The 15,282-nt window shown below is 45.0% G+C and overlaps 1 protein-coding gene across 1 annotated transcript in view; it reads right to left on the bottom strand.

Moving 5' to 3' along the window:
* Positions 1-15,282, bottom strand: part of DENND1A (DENN domain containing 1A) — a 155,934-nt gene that overhangs the window by 13,565 nt on the left and 127,087 nt on the right. Inside the window, 1 exon segment of the mRNA XM_032708612.1 lies at positions 10,548-10,679. Coding sequence (XP_032564503.1) covers positions 10,548-10,679 — 132 coding nt within the window.

The following is a 15,282-nucleotide window of genomic DNA, read 5'->3' as shown; positions in this document are numbered from 1 at the left end:
ACATTTATGCCAAGGGAGAGCAGGACACTCAAAAACGCTTTCACTAAAACCTCAAGAGTGGTTTTAGTGCTTGTGAAGGATTATGGGAAAGGCCTCAAACCAGACATTTAAGAGCACGGGAAAAACTTTCCAGTTAAACTTTCCATACACTTGGAGGTGAGCACGTGCTCAGCTCCTGTCCTGGCTCGAGGTCGGAATGCACTGCCCAGATGACATGGCCTGGAACTCAAAACTACTTGTGCAAGCATCCCTTTAGCTCTGGGTAAGTGAAAATAAATACACTACAAATACCCAATGCATTTGTATTACAACAAACTACTCCTTTGCAGGTGACAATACTTTCATATCCTTATCCTGTCACTGCATTATTTTTTCCAGCTGAGATTTAGATATCACACATGATTAAGCTTTCATCTCTGATCAAAAAATAATTCTATGTGTTTCCACAATAAAGACACATACAAATGCTGCTCTGGGAAAAGATTAAAGGTGTAGAAACTTTTGTGTCTCTTGGACTTCTAAACAGGCGTCGTGTTAACTCTCAGAACTGTGACCCCAGTGCTTGTAACAACACAGGCAAATCCAGCCCTCACGCTCAGATTTATCTTACCCACTGAAGAGCTACCAGGAACACAGTTTGTTTTGAGGCCTCGGATGTATTGCACTTCTGAGCCCTGAAGAGATCTGAACAGAAGAGTGAGCCAAGCTGCACATTCCCAGGGCAATACGATGGCTTGGATCAGTGCTGGGCAGCACAGAGCAGAGCAGGCAGGGGCAGTGGGCACAACACCCTCTGTAACAGGGCTTCATTTCCAGCCTTGGTCTCACTGTCTGCACCACAACAGGACAGGCAAGCGTGTTCCAACTCTGGGCACACCATATTTACTGGAAGAGCCACTGATTTGAAGTTAATTTGTTAATGCAGCAAAACACATTGTTTCTGAAAGGTCAGCAGGTGAAGCTGTGTTGGAACATCAACTTAATTACCTGGGCTGTGAGGAGGCTGGGCAGGAACCAGCACAGGGCTACAGTGCTAAAAGCTGCTAAATTGCTGCTCTAGGTACCGTCCTAAATGTGTGTACTCTCGTTTTCTGTGAAGGGGAGAAATGTCTAAATTAGCACTTCCTCACCAGTAGCTGTTTACCAGCATACCTTTTTCCTCTGGATATTTGCTTAATTGTCTTGTTCGAAATACTTGTAAAGCAACAGGACAGAAAATTTGCAGAAAGCCAATTTTATGGCTGCAGATCTGGCACTGGTTTACTAATTATCAGACAAGTGACTTAAGCTATGAGATGCTGGAAGAAGAAAAATCTTATATTCCTTTTTACACTATCAAAATACTACTTAAAAATTACAGATCCCACATCTCATAAAGTAGCTATTATATGCCCAGGGAACTTTCACAGCACAGCTATTTAGGTTTTTTATACTAAAGAAAACATTACAAAAAGATCATTTTTGGTCTGTGAGGTAACAGCTCGTGAGCAGAGCATTATCTCAAACTAATTGTGGATGTCTTTTGAGATTTTTTTTTAAAGTAGTATTCAAAACAGAGCCTTTGTGAGTACATTAGAGGTGCTGGTTCACGTGCAGCAACAAGTGCAACCAGAGAGAAATGCATAAGGAAACACAGATGAAAACTGGTTTGTCAGTACGTGTAGACAGAAGTGTTTCTCAATTAGCAGTGAGGGGTGTTTCCAATGATTTCCAAAACAAAGCTTTTCTACATGAATATCCCACTTCCTTCTGAAATTCAGGACTGGTTTAAAAGCTGCTGGTGTGTTTTCAAGCCAATTAGACATGGGAGAGAGATACCCCGTCCTGAATGTGCCCAGGCTCACACACATCAGGCTGCAGGAGATCCGCAGTGCTTTGGGACAACGTGCTGGACCTCAACTGAACACTCAATTAAAAAAAAAAAGGGGAGAAAATAACAACACTGAAAAATGTCTGGTACCTAAAAAGATTCAGTACAGAAAGCAGATGGAATCTACGAGGCAGCTGTTTTATTATCCATCCAGATCCCTGCACAGCACACTCTGCTTTTTACATACTCCCATATGTACAGCTCACAAACTGGGATGACAGGAACAGTGTCTGCTTTACAGCATATATTTTTAATTTACACTCTGAAACACTTCAACAGAAATCTGCTGGGTCCTGTGATAAAAATAATCTCCATGTTTTAAGGGATGCCTCATTCTTCAAGGCACATTTGTAGATTGGGAAGGTAGAACGAGTCTGGCAAAAACGTAGCAATGCCTAAAGCCAAAATCCTAAAACCACAGGTGCACTACTGTGGATTATTATTGTTGATAACTGATGCTACTCTAAAAACACATGGCTTAAATCATAAACTCCTGGGCTGTAGAGCTGAATGGTATCTTATTTCTTTTGTCTGTAATTACAGGAAAAAAAGGGGAGAATTTTGAGAATTCCATGGATATATTTTTCTCTGTGTGCTGAGCAGACTGGAACAGGCCATGCCCAAAGCAGCATGTGCAGTTCTGTGATGTAGATAGGAGGAATATTATGTAGGATTGGTTAACTTGTAATGGTGTCTGGTTTAAAGACCTGTCAAGACTTCTGATCTCTTCCCAGCCCCAGTGACAGGAAAGTTCCTGCCCTACGCAAACAAGCAGCAAACCCCACCAAAGGTGATACCAACAAAAGCTCAGACTGTGACCACTGAGTTCTCCTCTCCCCCTTTCTGTCTGCTGTGCAGCTGAAAATCAGCCCTGACCTCCTCCCACCTGTATTGGTGGGAGTGCACTCAGCTCTTCTAAAAAATGTAAAATACCCCCTTAACCATTAAACTGATATCATTTGACACTTTGCAGTTTGAGGACTCCTGACATTTTCCAAAGGAGACGCCTGTCAACAGCCTCTTCTTTCCCTGGCACAGAGCCCAGGTGCTGCAGACCAGTCTGAGAGCCACTGCACACTGAGCTATGTGCAGGAGGGATCTCTCCCCACAGCAAACAGATGCCTGCAGAACACAACACACTTAGTTCAGAGTCGTTCTGGTTCAAAGAAGACTCACACACGTTGTTCCATTTGCTGTGTGCAGCTGACCCAGTCCTGCTGCAGACAGGTGCTGCCCAGGCCATGGCAGGCCAGGGCTCTGCTGACCCACTGGCACCTCCTGTCACATCCCTGCTCTTTGCTGGGCCTTCCTCTGGCAACCTGCTCCACAGACACTGCTGTTTGGGCAAGGGACTCACTGCTTTAAACACAGCCCCCAGTTCTGAGAAGGTGTTACAGAAAAAACAGACATTCCTACACCCAGAACAGACTGTGAGTCCCATTCTCTGTGCCACAGAACTCTGCAGCCCTTTCTTTCACTGTTCTCATCCCCTCGGGCAACCACTGGGGACTGGCTATAATTTAATGTTATTTCTTTGATATTCTCACACCTCTTTGCCCTTCATCCTTTGCACCAGATTTTTTCCTGGACCCTGCAGTAGCAGCAGAGTCCTGCACTGACAATATCCACGCCTCAATCCTAGAGGGATAACTCAGGGAACACACTGGTATGTTCTGGTGCTAAACCAGAAGGAACACATCCTATGGACTCTCCATCTCACAGTGGGCCTTACCCTGAAAGCAGCACAACCTTCACTTGTCCAGAAAGAGAATAAAATCCTGAATGTGACATTATGCATGATGGAAGGGCCAGGAAGGCAAACTCCCTTAACCCATCAAACCAGGCCCTGTCTGGACTACAGCAAACCAGCAAGGAGGGTTTTTATACAACTGTTCACAGAGATAAAACACAGAAGAGTGTGAGAGAGAATCTCAAATGACTTCTACCAAAATGAGGCTCATTTGCTGTGGCTTGTTTTCATTCTGTCTGTTTCTCAACATACATGGACAGAGAGACATTGCAAAAAATCCCAGACCCACGGAATATATTTATCCCTGTGTTAAAGCCTATCCATCTACTACCTCAGCAGAGTTTAAAATCACAGCTAATAGGTTAACAACTGTTTTTCTTCTGCTTCAGATGAAGAATATCAGAAAGCTGGGGGAATATTCGGCTTCCCAATTTGTACCGACTGCTCAGAGCTACCTGCAATGTCTGTTTGACAGGACTGACATTTTGTACCGCTGTGAGATGGGAGAACGTGTGACATTTTTATTCCTGGTGGCGTACGCCCTTGTAATGATCAGCCCTGGTCGATGTGCTTACTGCAGCAGCCCCGAGCCCTGGAGAACAAACACGAGCCCGAGGTGCCAGCAGTTTGGCTGCCTTATTAAACACCACCAGGATTCTAACGAAGAGCAACTGCTGGAAAATCTCACTGTCAAATCCTCAAGGACATTGTCAACATGGAACTAACTACATATATTTTTCATTTAAAATACTGGAAAATCCAGCAACGCAATATGAAATATAAAGAAAAAAGCCACGTTGTTTGTGTGTGTTTTCTTTTTTAACTGGTCATTTTGTCAGCTTTACACTGGCTTTCCGTGGGCCTGATGCTGGAATTCAAATCAAAGAGATCATGTAACCCACACGATTTAAAATGTTGGAAAATGGACATATTCCTTATTATCTCCTAACAGCTATTCCTCTCTAGCAAGCAGAATACTTGCACAGAATAAAACACGACAAAAGAAGAGATGGTCTCTCATTTATCAGTTCTCTAAACAGGATGACTCTCTGCCTGGCTCAGCTTCCTCGCTCCCTGGGGCTGCCTGGCTGGGGGACACTGTCCTCACCCCCAGGGGACCTGGCTGCCCTGCCTGCTCATGGCACTGCCAGCTCTGTGACTGTGCCACCAGCCCAGCTCTGGGCAGGGCCAACAGCCTGGCCCAGCCCGCAGCCACAGCAGGGTCAGCGGGTACAACCATCATATGTTTCACAGACTCTCTCCCTTTAATCTTCGGGTTTAATCCAGTGGCCCAGAGGTCAGTTCAGACAGTTCTGGCCTAACTGCATGTATCAGCTTCATAAGTAATACATAAGAAGCTTCTGGATGCTGATCTACATTGGTAGAAAAGCAAGTCACCCATAAGACACTCCAAGCTCTCCTCAGTTGTCAATCTAGGTGATTTGGTTAGCCTTGCATGTACTGATGTATTTATTTTATATGCATGTATTATTTATAAAGCACAACTCTTCTTCCACATGCCAGCAGTGATGGACCAAGATACTCTCTACAAGATATTTACAGGTTCCTCAGCATAACAGGACTAACAAGGAAGCTCTGCAGACATGTTACAGCTGCTATCCCTTGTCACAGAGCCCTGGGAGGTCGCTCCAGTAGAGTGTTCCCTGCACACATCCAGTGTTCCAGCAGCTGACACAGTGTACCCAGGGCAGTACATTTATTCTGAACATCCCTGTTTAAGCAGTGCTTGAAGTACCAAGACAGTTGGAAAAGCCATAGTCTAGAATGTGCTTTTCTGTGGATGAACACACCCGCTGGGTGCAGGGCTGGGGTCGCTGCAAAGCATGAATTCCTGCACGGCCCCGGGGCCACGCACGGCAGCATCAGCTGAGGAGAACACAGTGCTGGGGTGCTCGTTAGAAAGCCCTGGGCAGAGGGAGCAGGAGAGGCAGGAGCCCCTGAGCAGGCTCTGCAGTGCTGAACACCTTCCTGAGGAGCTGCCAGGGCCCCTGGGCACACATTTACACACATTCACACACATGACGAGTGCAGGCCTTTCAGTTCGTCCCTCCCGCCCCAGGATTGCCATTTCTGCCCAAAGCAGAGTTCAATCCAGTGCATTATTGTCTCATCCAATGACACTGGTTTTACTCCCCTGCCTAAGAACACTGTCCCCCAAGAACCTGATGGGACATCTGAGTGGCCTCAAGCAGACATTAGGTGGACCAGTGCTTCTGGACCACACCATGAGCCTTTCTTGCAAGGTGACTCTTACCGAGCAACTGAATTCCCTCCTGAAAGGAACAGTCAAAGAAAGGAGTGGGAAGAAACGAGGGTAGAAGTTATGCTTTCTGTAGACAAAAAAAATTTAAAGAACTAGGCTTATACTTTTGCTAAATCCATAAAGAACCAAATGGAGAGAGGGAGGAAACCCCATGTGGCTCCACAGAAAGGAACAGGGAGCCCACACTGCTCATCTGTGGGCAGAGGGGAAGGGAGGCTCCTGTTCCTAAGGAAGGCCCTGCTATTGCCCGAGCAGCCCGAGCGGCCAGGAGAGGAGGCTGCTCTGCAGCCAGAGCACACAGTTGCATGAATATTAGCAAATGAACTTGTTTTCCCCTTTCCCCTTTGGTTTCTACCTCAGTGCCACACAATGCCTGCTGTGATCCAGGGGAATCTGCTATTGTTCCGATGCACCTGGGTGTGAAGGGAGTCACAGGGTCTGGCAAGGGAGCCTTCCTCCCTTCCCTGCTTCATCCCTTTTACCCCGGAGATAATCCCTCCTCTGCTGCCTCTGGCCTCAGCCATCCAGTGCTGCATTCCTGGAATGTAGCTGGCTGCTGTTCTCCCATCTTCCCCCTGACCTCTTAATACCGTTTAATCTCCTGAAGAAGAGCCCTGCCCTGCAAAGCAGAGCTGTTTGCTCTGTGTGTCCAAGTGCAGATCGTGAACAGGAAAAATGAACACATCCATTTACAGCAAATGGGACCAAAACAGCCAAGAAGATGGCAGTTTCCATGTTATGGCCTGCAAGAGTTTAACAGCAGTCAGGATGAGTTGGGAAGAGAAGCTGGAGAAGCCTTTCCACAGTTAGGCTAAAGCTGCTTTAGTACATGAGAGTATTTTCCTTTTGTTTCATAGTTATCTACATTACCCCCAGAGCACTGACTCTCTGTAGTTTGCAGCAAGAGTGGAACAGGACTGAATCTCTTCACTAAAGACATACTTCAAGAGTCTTTTGTATGTTGTTAAGCTTTACCTTTTGGTGTAAAAATGGAATAAAATATCCTATTTGCTGGTAAATAAAAACAAGCCACAGAAACATAAACACAGCTAGGCTGACAAAAGACATTCCAATTATAACAGACACAATTAGAGAACTGCACAGAACTGGCAGGATCACTTGCTTCTAATGAAATGATTCCCTTTCCCAACAAGTGATGTTTCTCGCAGCCTATCATTTGCTGGTTTAATTTTACTAGATCAGTCGTGCTCCTGACTGTGGAAAAGCTCCAGAGGGAGAATGTTCCTAAGTGTAGGTTTGCTTTTAAAGCCCCGGGGCTCCCCCTGTGTGCTCACACACCCTCTCACAGACTGGTGGGAAGACTGGGCACATCCTGTGTGATGCTGTGGGTCCTGCCAGAGGAGTCCCAACAGCTGCTTGTTTGACAAGGTATGTGTTGAGAACAGTCACAGCCTCTGTGTCATGTTTATTCTCCAAACAGCTCAAAGATAACACAGGCAGACGTGTGCACTCTACCTAAAGAGCTGGAGTGAGGTGTGGAAACGAGGAAACATCACCTGTGTTAGTGTGTCCCTCTGCCCTGTCAATGGTCACTCCCAGTGCCTGCCCTGCCTGGCACACTGGGAAGGATCCCAAGGACAGCCCTGGCAGCTGAATATGTACCATGTGCTCCGATGCTCTAAGTACATCTTGGCCAGTTTTTATGACAAAAACCAGAAGAAAGCAAGTAATAAGACATTTTAGGAATCATTAAGGTTGTAAAAGACCTTCAAGACCATGAAGTCCAACCATCGACCCAGCACCACAAGGGATGTTCTCTGTAGCATTGGGTCTTCCATAACAATTACCCTTACTTTTCCCCAAAACAGAGAGCACTATTCCATGCTACAAACTATCCATTTGAATCTTGTCCTTGCCTTGAAAATTGTTCCCTGTTCTCCCCCCTCAATAAACCATGAGTGGCCTGTAGAGTTCCTGCTACTTGTTGAGTACAGTTGGATTGCCCTGGAGTCCCTGGTGACAGCCCTGTGTTTGGTTGATCCAAGAGTCAACAGGAAAGGAACACCCTGGTGAAACTAAAAGCATGTGAAGGCACACCAAAGAAAAGCTGTGGTCCCACCCTCCCACTTGGTCTCCTAGTGTCTTACTAAGAACACTTTGTTTAAATCATTATGGTACTGGCCCAGGCTATCTGGCTAAAATCCTTCTTTTCACCATCAAGGAGAGCTTCCCCACAATGCCTGAGTATTACAGAAAGCACCATTAAAACAATTCCATGATAAAGAAGGCTCTCCAAGGATGCCCGATCACCACTCAACAGGATGAGCCATGACACTGGGGGATCTCACCCAGATAATTACCACTAAATTTTGGTGCACCATCAGCTGAGGTGCTGTGCCTCCAAAGGCATTTCAACATATTTTACTGATATTTTTTGTAGCCTCACAACTGCAGACACACAACTGTGTTTGGAAAGGCTCGAAAGCCCCTCACTATAGGGCGAGAGATAATGAGTTAAAATTAAAGGTTGCTGCTGGCTCCCCAGCCCATCCCCCTTTAGCTAATCTGTCATGTAATGAAGAGAAGCCCCCAGCACAGGACAGCTCGCTGCCGGCTCACTTACAGCAAGCTGATTAAGAATGTTCAACCAACAGCAGCCCGCAGACCTTTCCGAGGAAAATAAATCGAGTGTATGCAAATGTGTTTGTCACTTTGACAGCACGTCTCAATTAGAGGCGCGGCGGGCGCGGAGCTGTCCCCGCTCCGCCGGCCGGGCTGACCCGCCGCCGCATCTCCAGCGCCCGTGCCAGCCCGGCACGGCCCGGCAGCGGGGACAATGGCCCGGCAGCGGGGACAATGGCCCGGCAGCTTTCATCCCGGGCACAATGGCCAGGCAGCTTTCATCCTGCGCCTCGCCGGGCTGCACAAACAGCCCCAGCGCCGACGCTCGCGGCTCTTTAATTGTTCCCACCTTCTGCATTCCAGGCAGCGTTACAAGCGACACTAAAATCGCTGCCTTTAATCACGAGGTAGAAGCATCTCCCATTTAACCAGTAAATGCTGCTGCTTTTTTTTCCTCCCCAAAGCCTTAATCTATATTTCATAAACCCGATCATCTTTTCCTTTCCAGTGGAAGTGTGGTTGCATTTTCGTTTGGCACCGGGCTGCCAGGAAGAGCAGAGCCGAGCCAGGACAAAGGCTGGCAGGGGGAGAGCCCTACAACTGCTAAGTCACATCAGTTTTGGGAGCCCAACACTTGTAGTGCAATGACAGCAATAAGCATTTGGCCAGCGAGCCTCTCACCACAGCCAGGGGCCGGCAGAGCTGATGTGTGTTTCTTTTGACACACAGAAAGGGATCATTAAAAAATTTGAAAGTGACTGTTAGGAAACCTCATGAATTTAAATTTGCACTTACCACTCAAACATATATTTCATTAATCTACCAAAATGTTTGAACCAGCCATCCCTCATAAAAATCTAAAGGAAAAACTGAAAATAAATTGTAATATTATCTGATTTCTGACTGCTTCAAATGAAATGTAACATGTCCCTGCTGGAGCTAGATGGCTGCATTCCTCCAGTAGCCCCAATTCCTCTCAACTGTATTGGCACAGAAAGTAAGGGAAAAATAAATCACTACTGCAAATACTTAATTGGAAGAGAATCTGCCTTACAAAAAGTCTTCAAGAACTTACATTTAGCACAGTGGTGAAAGTTCTGAAAGAAATAAATCTATTTCTAAAATGATACAGACAACACTGCTCTGAGCACTGATCATCTCATGTAGCCCTAATACCTGAACAGTCAGTGCAGTCACTGGGTTCTATTCATAGATATTTCTCTAAAAATCCCAATTTATAATGTTGTTTTACAATTGCTTGCAAATTACACTTTGCTTCCTTAGAAGAAATCAGCTACTCCTTCCTGTTTTCTGATCAGAACAGTGCAAAGAATAGATACAGGAAAAGAAAAGAGAACTCTAAACACAAATCATGTTATTTTTTGAGTCAGGCTACTCTTAATAGGGGAACACTGGCAAACTGATAATAAATACTGTATGTTTTTCCATGAAAATCACAGAAACTACAACATTTTCTAAATAACTAGCTCTTAAAAACCCCACACAAACTCACTGTTTTGCAGACATATCAAAAGAAACATTACACGAGTAACTAATGTGAACAGCTCAGCTGTCAATACCGAATACAGAGTACACTAACAAGCTATTAATTGATTTTTCCATCTTAGTTCATCGCATTTAATTTTCAGAGACTGTTCAAATGCTTTAATAGTTGGATGTTCCATATTGACACTAATGATCTGGCAAGATAACAGAGGACATTTTAAATTCTACACCCCCAGTCCTGAGGGCTGTAGCTCTTAGCAAGCTGAAAGAACCGCAAAATACTTTATAAAATTGCTTTAATAATTATGCTTCACCCCCCATTCGCTTCGAATTTATTTTCCTCAAAATCATCGTATGAACAAAAGGAATCAAGAAACCCCAGAAAAGTCAGGTTTTGGAGTCTCATTTAAACAGATGCAGCAGAAATAAAGCTATGATAACATAATTCAGCGAGTGGAAATAATGAAACGATTGGCATCTTTGTTACTGTGATTTTTCTCTGAACTGGTTTTGCTGAGTCACACAATTTAAAGAGACCTGACACTGAGACCTACCTGCCCAAAATGTACTGTGATTGGTCTTCTGTCCTCTCTTAATTTAGGGTCCTTCTTCTCCCCCAGTGGTGAGGGTGCTGTCCTGGGCAGGGACTCCTCCGGCACGGCCGAGCACCCGTTCTCAGCAATGTCCTGCGTGGTAGGAAAAGGTGAATAGCATGGCCAGGAACACTCTTGAGTGAGGGCAAGGTGCACAAAGGACACACTAGAGGAGAACGCTGACTAACAATTTGGATGTCAGGGGAGAAAAAACACCAAAGTACAGAAAAGAAAACATCATTAGAATAAAACATGTCATTGCAGTTCGGCCATCAGAGTTTGTACACAACCCCTCTCTCCTCCCAGTGCCAGTGGTGCAAACAGGGACAGTCAACAAAGCGTCTGACCTGAACACGCAAAAGCCAGGAAATGCACGTGGAGGAAAAAACCATAGCTCAGATTTGCTATTTTAGCAACGAATTCAACAGAAGCCCAGGAACAGGGTATTCTGCTTTTTGTAAAGCTAAATGAACACGGTAATTCCATTTACGTACTGCACAGAATTAGCCATAGCAGAACAATTACTGGTGGAAGTGGCAAGGAGAGATGGAACTCGGAGCTTAGTTAGCTTTCATTTCATCTTCGAGCCTGCGTGGACTGAATGTGCCTCCAGGAGAGTGTACACCACCAACTGCTGCCTCACAGAAGGCTTTTGTGTTTGCTTTGACATCAGTCCTCTTCTCCAGAAGTGAGGTGACCCACCAGCCTAGGTTAGAGGACTTGGCAAGTGCAGGCACGGGGTACGTAACACGGGTTTTGAACAAGACAAAGGCCCGCAGACACCAGGAATCAGACAAGGAGCAAAGAGTTTGAAAGTGAGTTGAGAAAGAGTCTGCAGCGCAGTGGGGCCCAAAGCTTTACATCTCTGCAACAATGCCAGGGAAATAATGGTGGGTAAATATCGAGAGGAGGCTGCACAGGCTGGGGCTCGGCAAGGCCGACCTAAGGGTGGCTGCTGACACCGGCAGCTTTGATTGCTGACCTCCGGCCCGGCCGTGGCCCCGCGCACAGGTACAATAATGAGCCGTGTGGGCTGATGGCCAATTAGAAACGGTGCCTTTGGACACACACTGACCTAATGTGTTTAGGTCAAATGAAACAAAAAGCTCGATGGACTTTCTAAGGGGCTTTGTCTGCTCCACAGAGAAGCTGAGACCCCTCTTTAGATCCAGCTGGTAGAGCAGTGGTTCCCCAATATGAGCATAAGGATCGTGGGGAATTAACAACTTGCTAAGGTCAAACTGGAGAGAAAAACTTTTTCCTCCCCCCGCCCTCTGGCTCCACAATGGCACCTTGTCTTTAAAAAGTACAGCAAAGTCCATGGAATTAGTAACAAAGAGCCCCAAAACAATGCAACGACAAGAAATGTGTCTGTCAAACTCATCCTGCAGCTCCCAACAAGCCAGCAAGGGGTCTGCTCAGTTCTGGACTCACAGAACCCATGGCAGCACCACAGACTGCAATGACATCACACACAACCTTTAGTCCCACATTTCTGTGCAAGTGGAGCCATATGAAACGTGCCCCAGAGCTGCCCAAGCCCAGGCACCCGACCTGCTCTGGGAGGGGCTGTGCCCAGCCCTGCAGAGGGGCCAGAGCGGGGGCTCCAACCAAGGGATGGACAGCTGGGTCACATCTGAGTTACATAAACAGTGAAACATGATATTAAATGCCCAAAATAAGGGCTCCCAATAGCATAAAAATTATGAAATGTCAAAGCATCTGGCACTTCTACAATTGGAAAGGAAACAAGAGTCCTTTAGCCCACTGGCAGACCTGGGATTGGCACCCGATTGGTATAAGCCAGCAAGACATTCCTGAAGTAGCTTAAATCATATATGTTATTCAGGATAACAATAAAAACCATGAGATCTCTCCCTCCCAAAAACTGGGAAAAAATGGAAGGTGAAAGTTACTCATTACTGGAACAAATTCTCCAGGAATACAAAAATCTAGCAATGTTTCAGTGACTTTTAACAGAAAGAAGTGTAATTTAAGGGTATTATTAAAACCAAAACCATCTTTTGTCTGAGGAAAGAAGACACTCGACAGATTAGCAGAAAAAGAGAATGACAGTGATCTATCACACTCCAAAATGATCTCCTGGACACCTCCACGAGAAGTGTTTCCCCCAACAACTGTTCAGGTGAGATCTTTCCTACCTATTTATTTTAAAGGAGAAACTTCAGAGAAAGAGACATTCTGTTTAAATATGCACCAACAATTTTTCCAGGGGACTTTTACAAACACTGCAAACACTGGCTCTAGAGGAGCAAACCCCATTCTGAACCTGTCCTGGTGCAGGTTGGTCTGTAAAGCTCTACATGAGCTGTTTCTACAATACCAGCCCTTAGCCAGAGCCACACAGGGCTCTATAACTAAAATAATGTCGAATACATTAATGCCAAGTGCCCAACCATTTATAGAAATTGTCTTAGCCAGAGCCCTCAGTAAGTTCCATTCTCCTGGCTGAAAGTTGAGGATGGTACCATTCATATTCCTCCTTCTTCCTAATTCTATGTAGTTAAGCTTCAAATGAGCCACTAACGGAGGGACTGGACCACCAGGGTCCATTTGTGAGATGGAAAAAGGCAGCCTTTGCCAAAAAAAAAAAAGGGGGGGGGAGAAAAAGAAAAAAAAAAGGAAAAAAAAAAAAGGAAAAAAAGAACTGTATCAGATATAAAATAAAGCTACCAGGCTGTATCTATTAACAATTATTTGCTCTCACTCATAAGAATCCTCTGAAACCGATTTCTGTTGCTTTGAAATACTGCACCACAAATGAACAAGGGATGGAAATGGAGCCCCATTCAATCTCCACTATCATATTAAAGAAGGACCTTACACACACCACAGTGACCTCTCAACAGGTCAATCCTGCATTTCTCATTTGCAATTCAAACCCAACACTGGAGCAGACCAAGGGCAAAATGGGCTCTTGATTATATTTAAGAGGTCACCATTGCTATGCAGAGTTGGAGGAAGCAGACCTCCAGCTTTATTGCATTTTTAAATTCTATCTTGTACAGAAGCTGCTCAGATTTGGCAGTGAAAACTGGAAAAGGGATGTTTATATTTGACTTTTCCTTACCAGGGGCCTGCATACTTTCTGTATTAATAATGGAAAATAGTATGTTAAAATGCAGTGGATAGTAAGTTCAGTTTAAAAATAACCTTAGGTTACCCTTAGAAGATGAAAGACTAGCATCCCAAATTTGGCAAAAATGAAGTACTTAATGATGCCAGAATGTCAAACAGTTAACACTTGCACATGCCAGTAAGTAAACACATGAGGAATACCATGTTCTCAGATGAAAACTGGGGAGGATGCTTTAACAGACTTGTGCATAATAGACCCATAATGGAGCAGCACAGACATTTAGATTAAAAATGAGGGTGACCAAAACAATTTTTGCTATTTTTATCACTTTCAAGAGAGCAATCCCTAATTTTAGAGTTACCTTGCTGGTGCATTCACATGGAGAAGAGGATGGGATAGAAAAGGACAGAATAATGAAGGAAGGGGAGGTAGAGCAGTGTGTGCCAACTACTCACAGCAATCTTTTAAGCTCTTGTGAAAGCCTATGTTGAACAATCATGTTTCATCACCTCACTTACAGGAACACCACATAATAAGGAAGGTGAAACAAAACTGGGCCATTTAGTTGTAAATGTTCTGTGTGTTTTTTAAAAGGAAGCCGGTGGCTTGACAGACCAGGAGGACAACAACCTTAATAAAACAAAGCAATGACCGAATGAGGCTTTGCTCAGCCTGGCACACAAATGTCACACAACAGCACACAATTCTATTAGCATTTAAAATACAGGAAAAAATCTGGTCGTGTTACACAGCTCCAACTGCTTCAGAAATGCACAGGAGAAGGCCAAACATTTTATTATTCATGAAGGTTATGTCCAGAAACGAAACACATGGAATGGCATAAAAAAAAAAAAGCATATACAAGACAACTGCTTCATGTTTCTCTTATTCTCAAATTATACCTAAAGTGGTTGCACATAATGTAGTGCAATAAAATAAAATGGCATTAAAAGCATCTGAAGCAACTTTCTCTTGCTCCAGACTCTCAGCAATGTGCTGGAATATTCAGAGGAGCAGCAGCTGCAGTGCAGCCAGAGGTAACTCCTGCTCGAGCCCGCACAGCAATCCCTGGGCAGGAGCAGGGTGGCTCAGGGGCATTGGTGGCTGTGCCAGCAGGGCACCTGCAGCCCTGCCCCAACATGGGGGGCTAGAAAGGGAGAGGGGAACTCACAGAGATAGCACAGATTAAACCCACCCAAACTATCATGCAGCAAATGGAATAAAACTGTCTGAATGCTCTCAGCAAGTCAGCTGTTCTGTCTCCCCACAGGACTGATCCACAGAATAAACAGAATATCTGCAGTGAACCCAAGGCACAGTCACCCACCCATCCATAAGGTGAGTGGCAACTTCTGGCTTAAAAGGAGCAATTAGGTTTGGATAACACATCCTTCAAACACAACTGAGCATTTTTGGAATTGTGCTCTTCACAAACAAACAAACAAACAAACATGGATTTGGAAAACAACACTGTCAGTACTTTTTCCTGCAATAATTCCAATTGGAAATGAACCCCAACTCTCATCAACTCCTTCTGTCTGAACTCTGCAGGAGACTCTCCTGTGTGTCAGTGGCAGACAGACAGGACACCGTGTT

Source organism: Chiroxiphia lanceolata, chromosome 21, assembly GCF_009829145.1.
Source record: "Chiroxiphia lanceolata isolate bChiLan1 chromosome 21, bChiLan1.pri, whole genome shotgun sequence".
In the NCBI taxonomy this organism is placed as follows: domain Eukaryota; kingdom Metazoa; phylum Chordata; class Aves; order Passeriformes; family Pipridae; genus Chiroxiphia; species Chiroxiphia lanceolata.
Note: the sequence above shows the minus strand (reverse complement) of the source record. Positions and strands in the feature narration are given on the sequence as shown.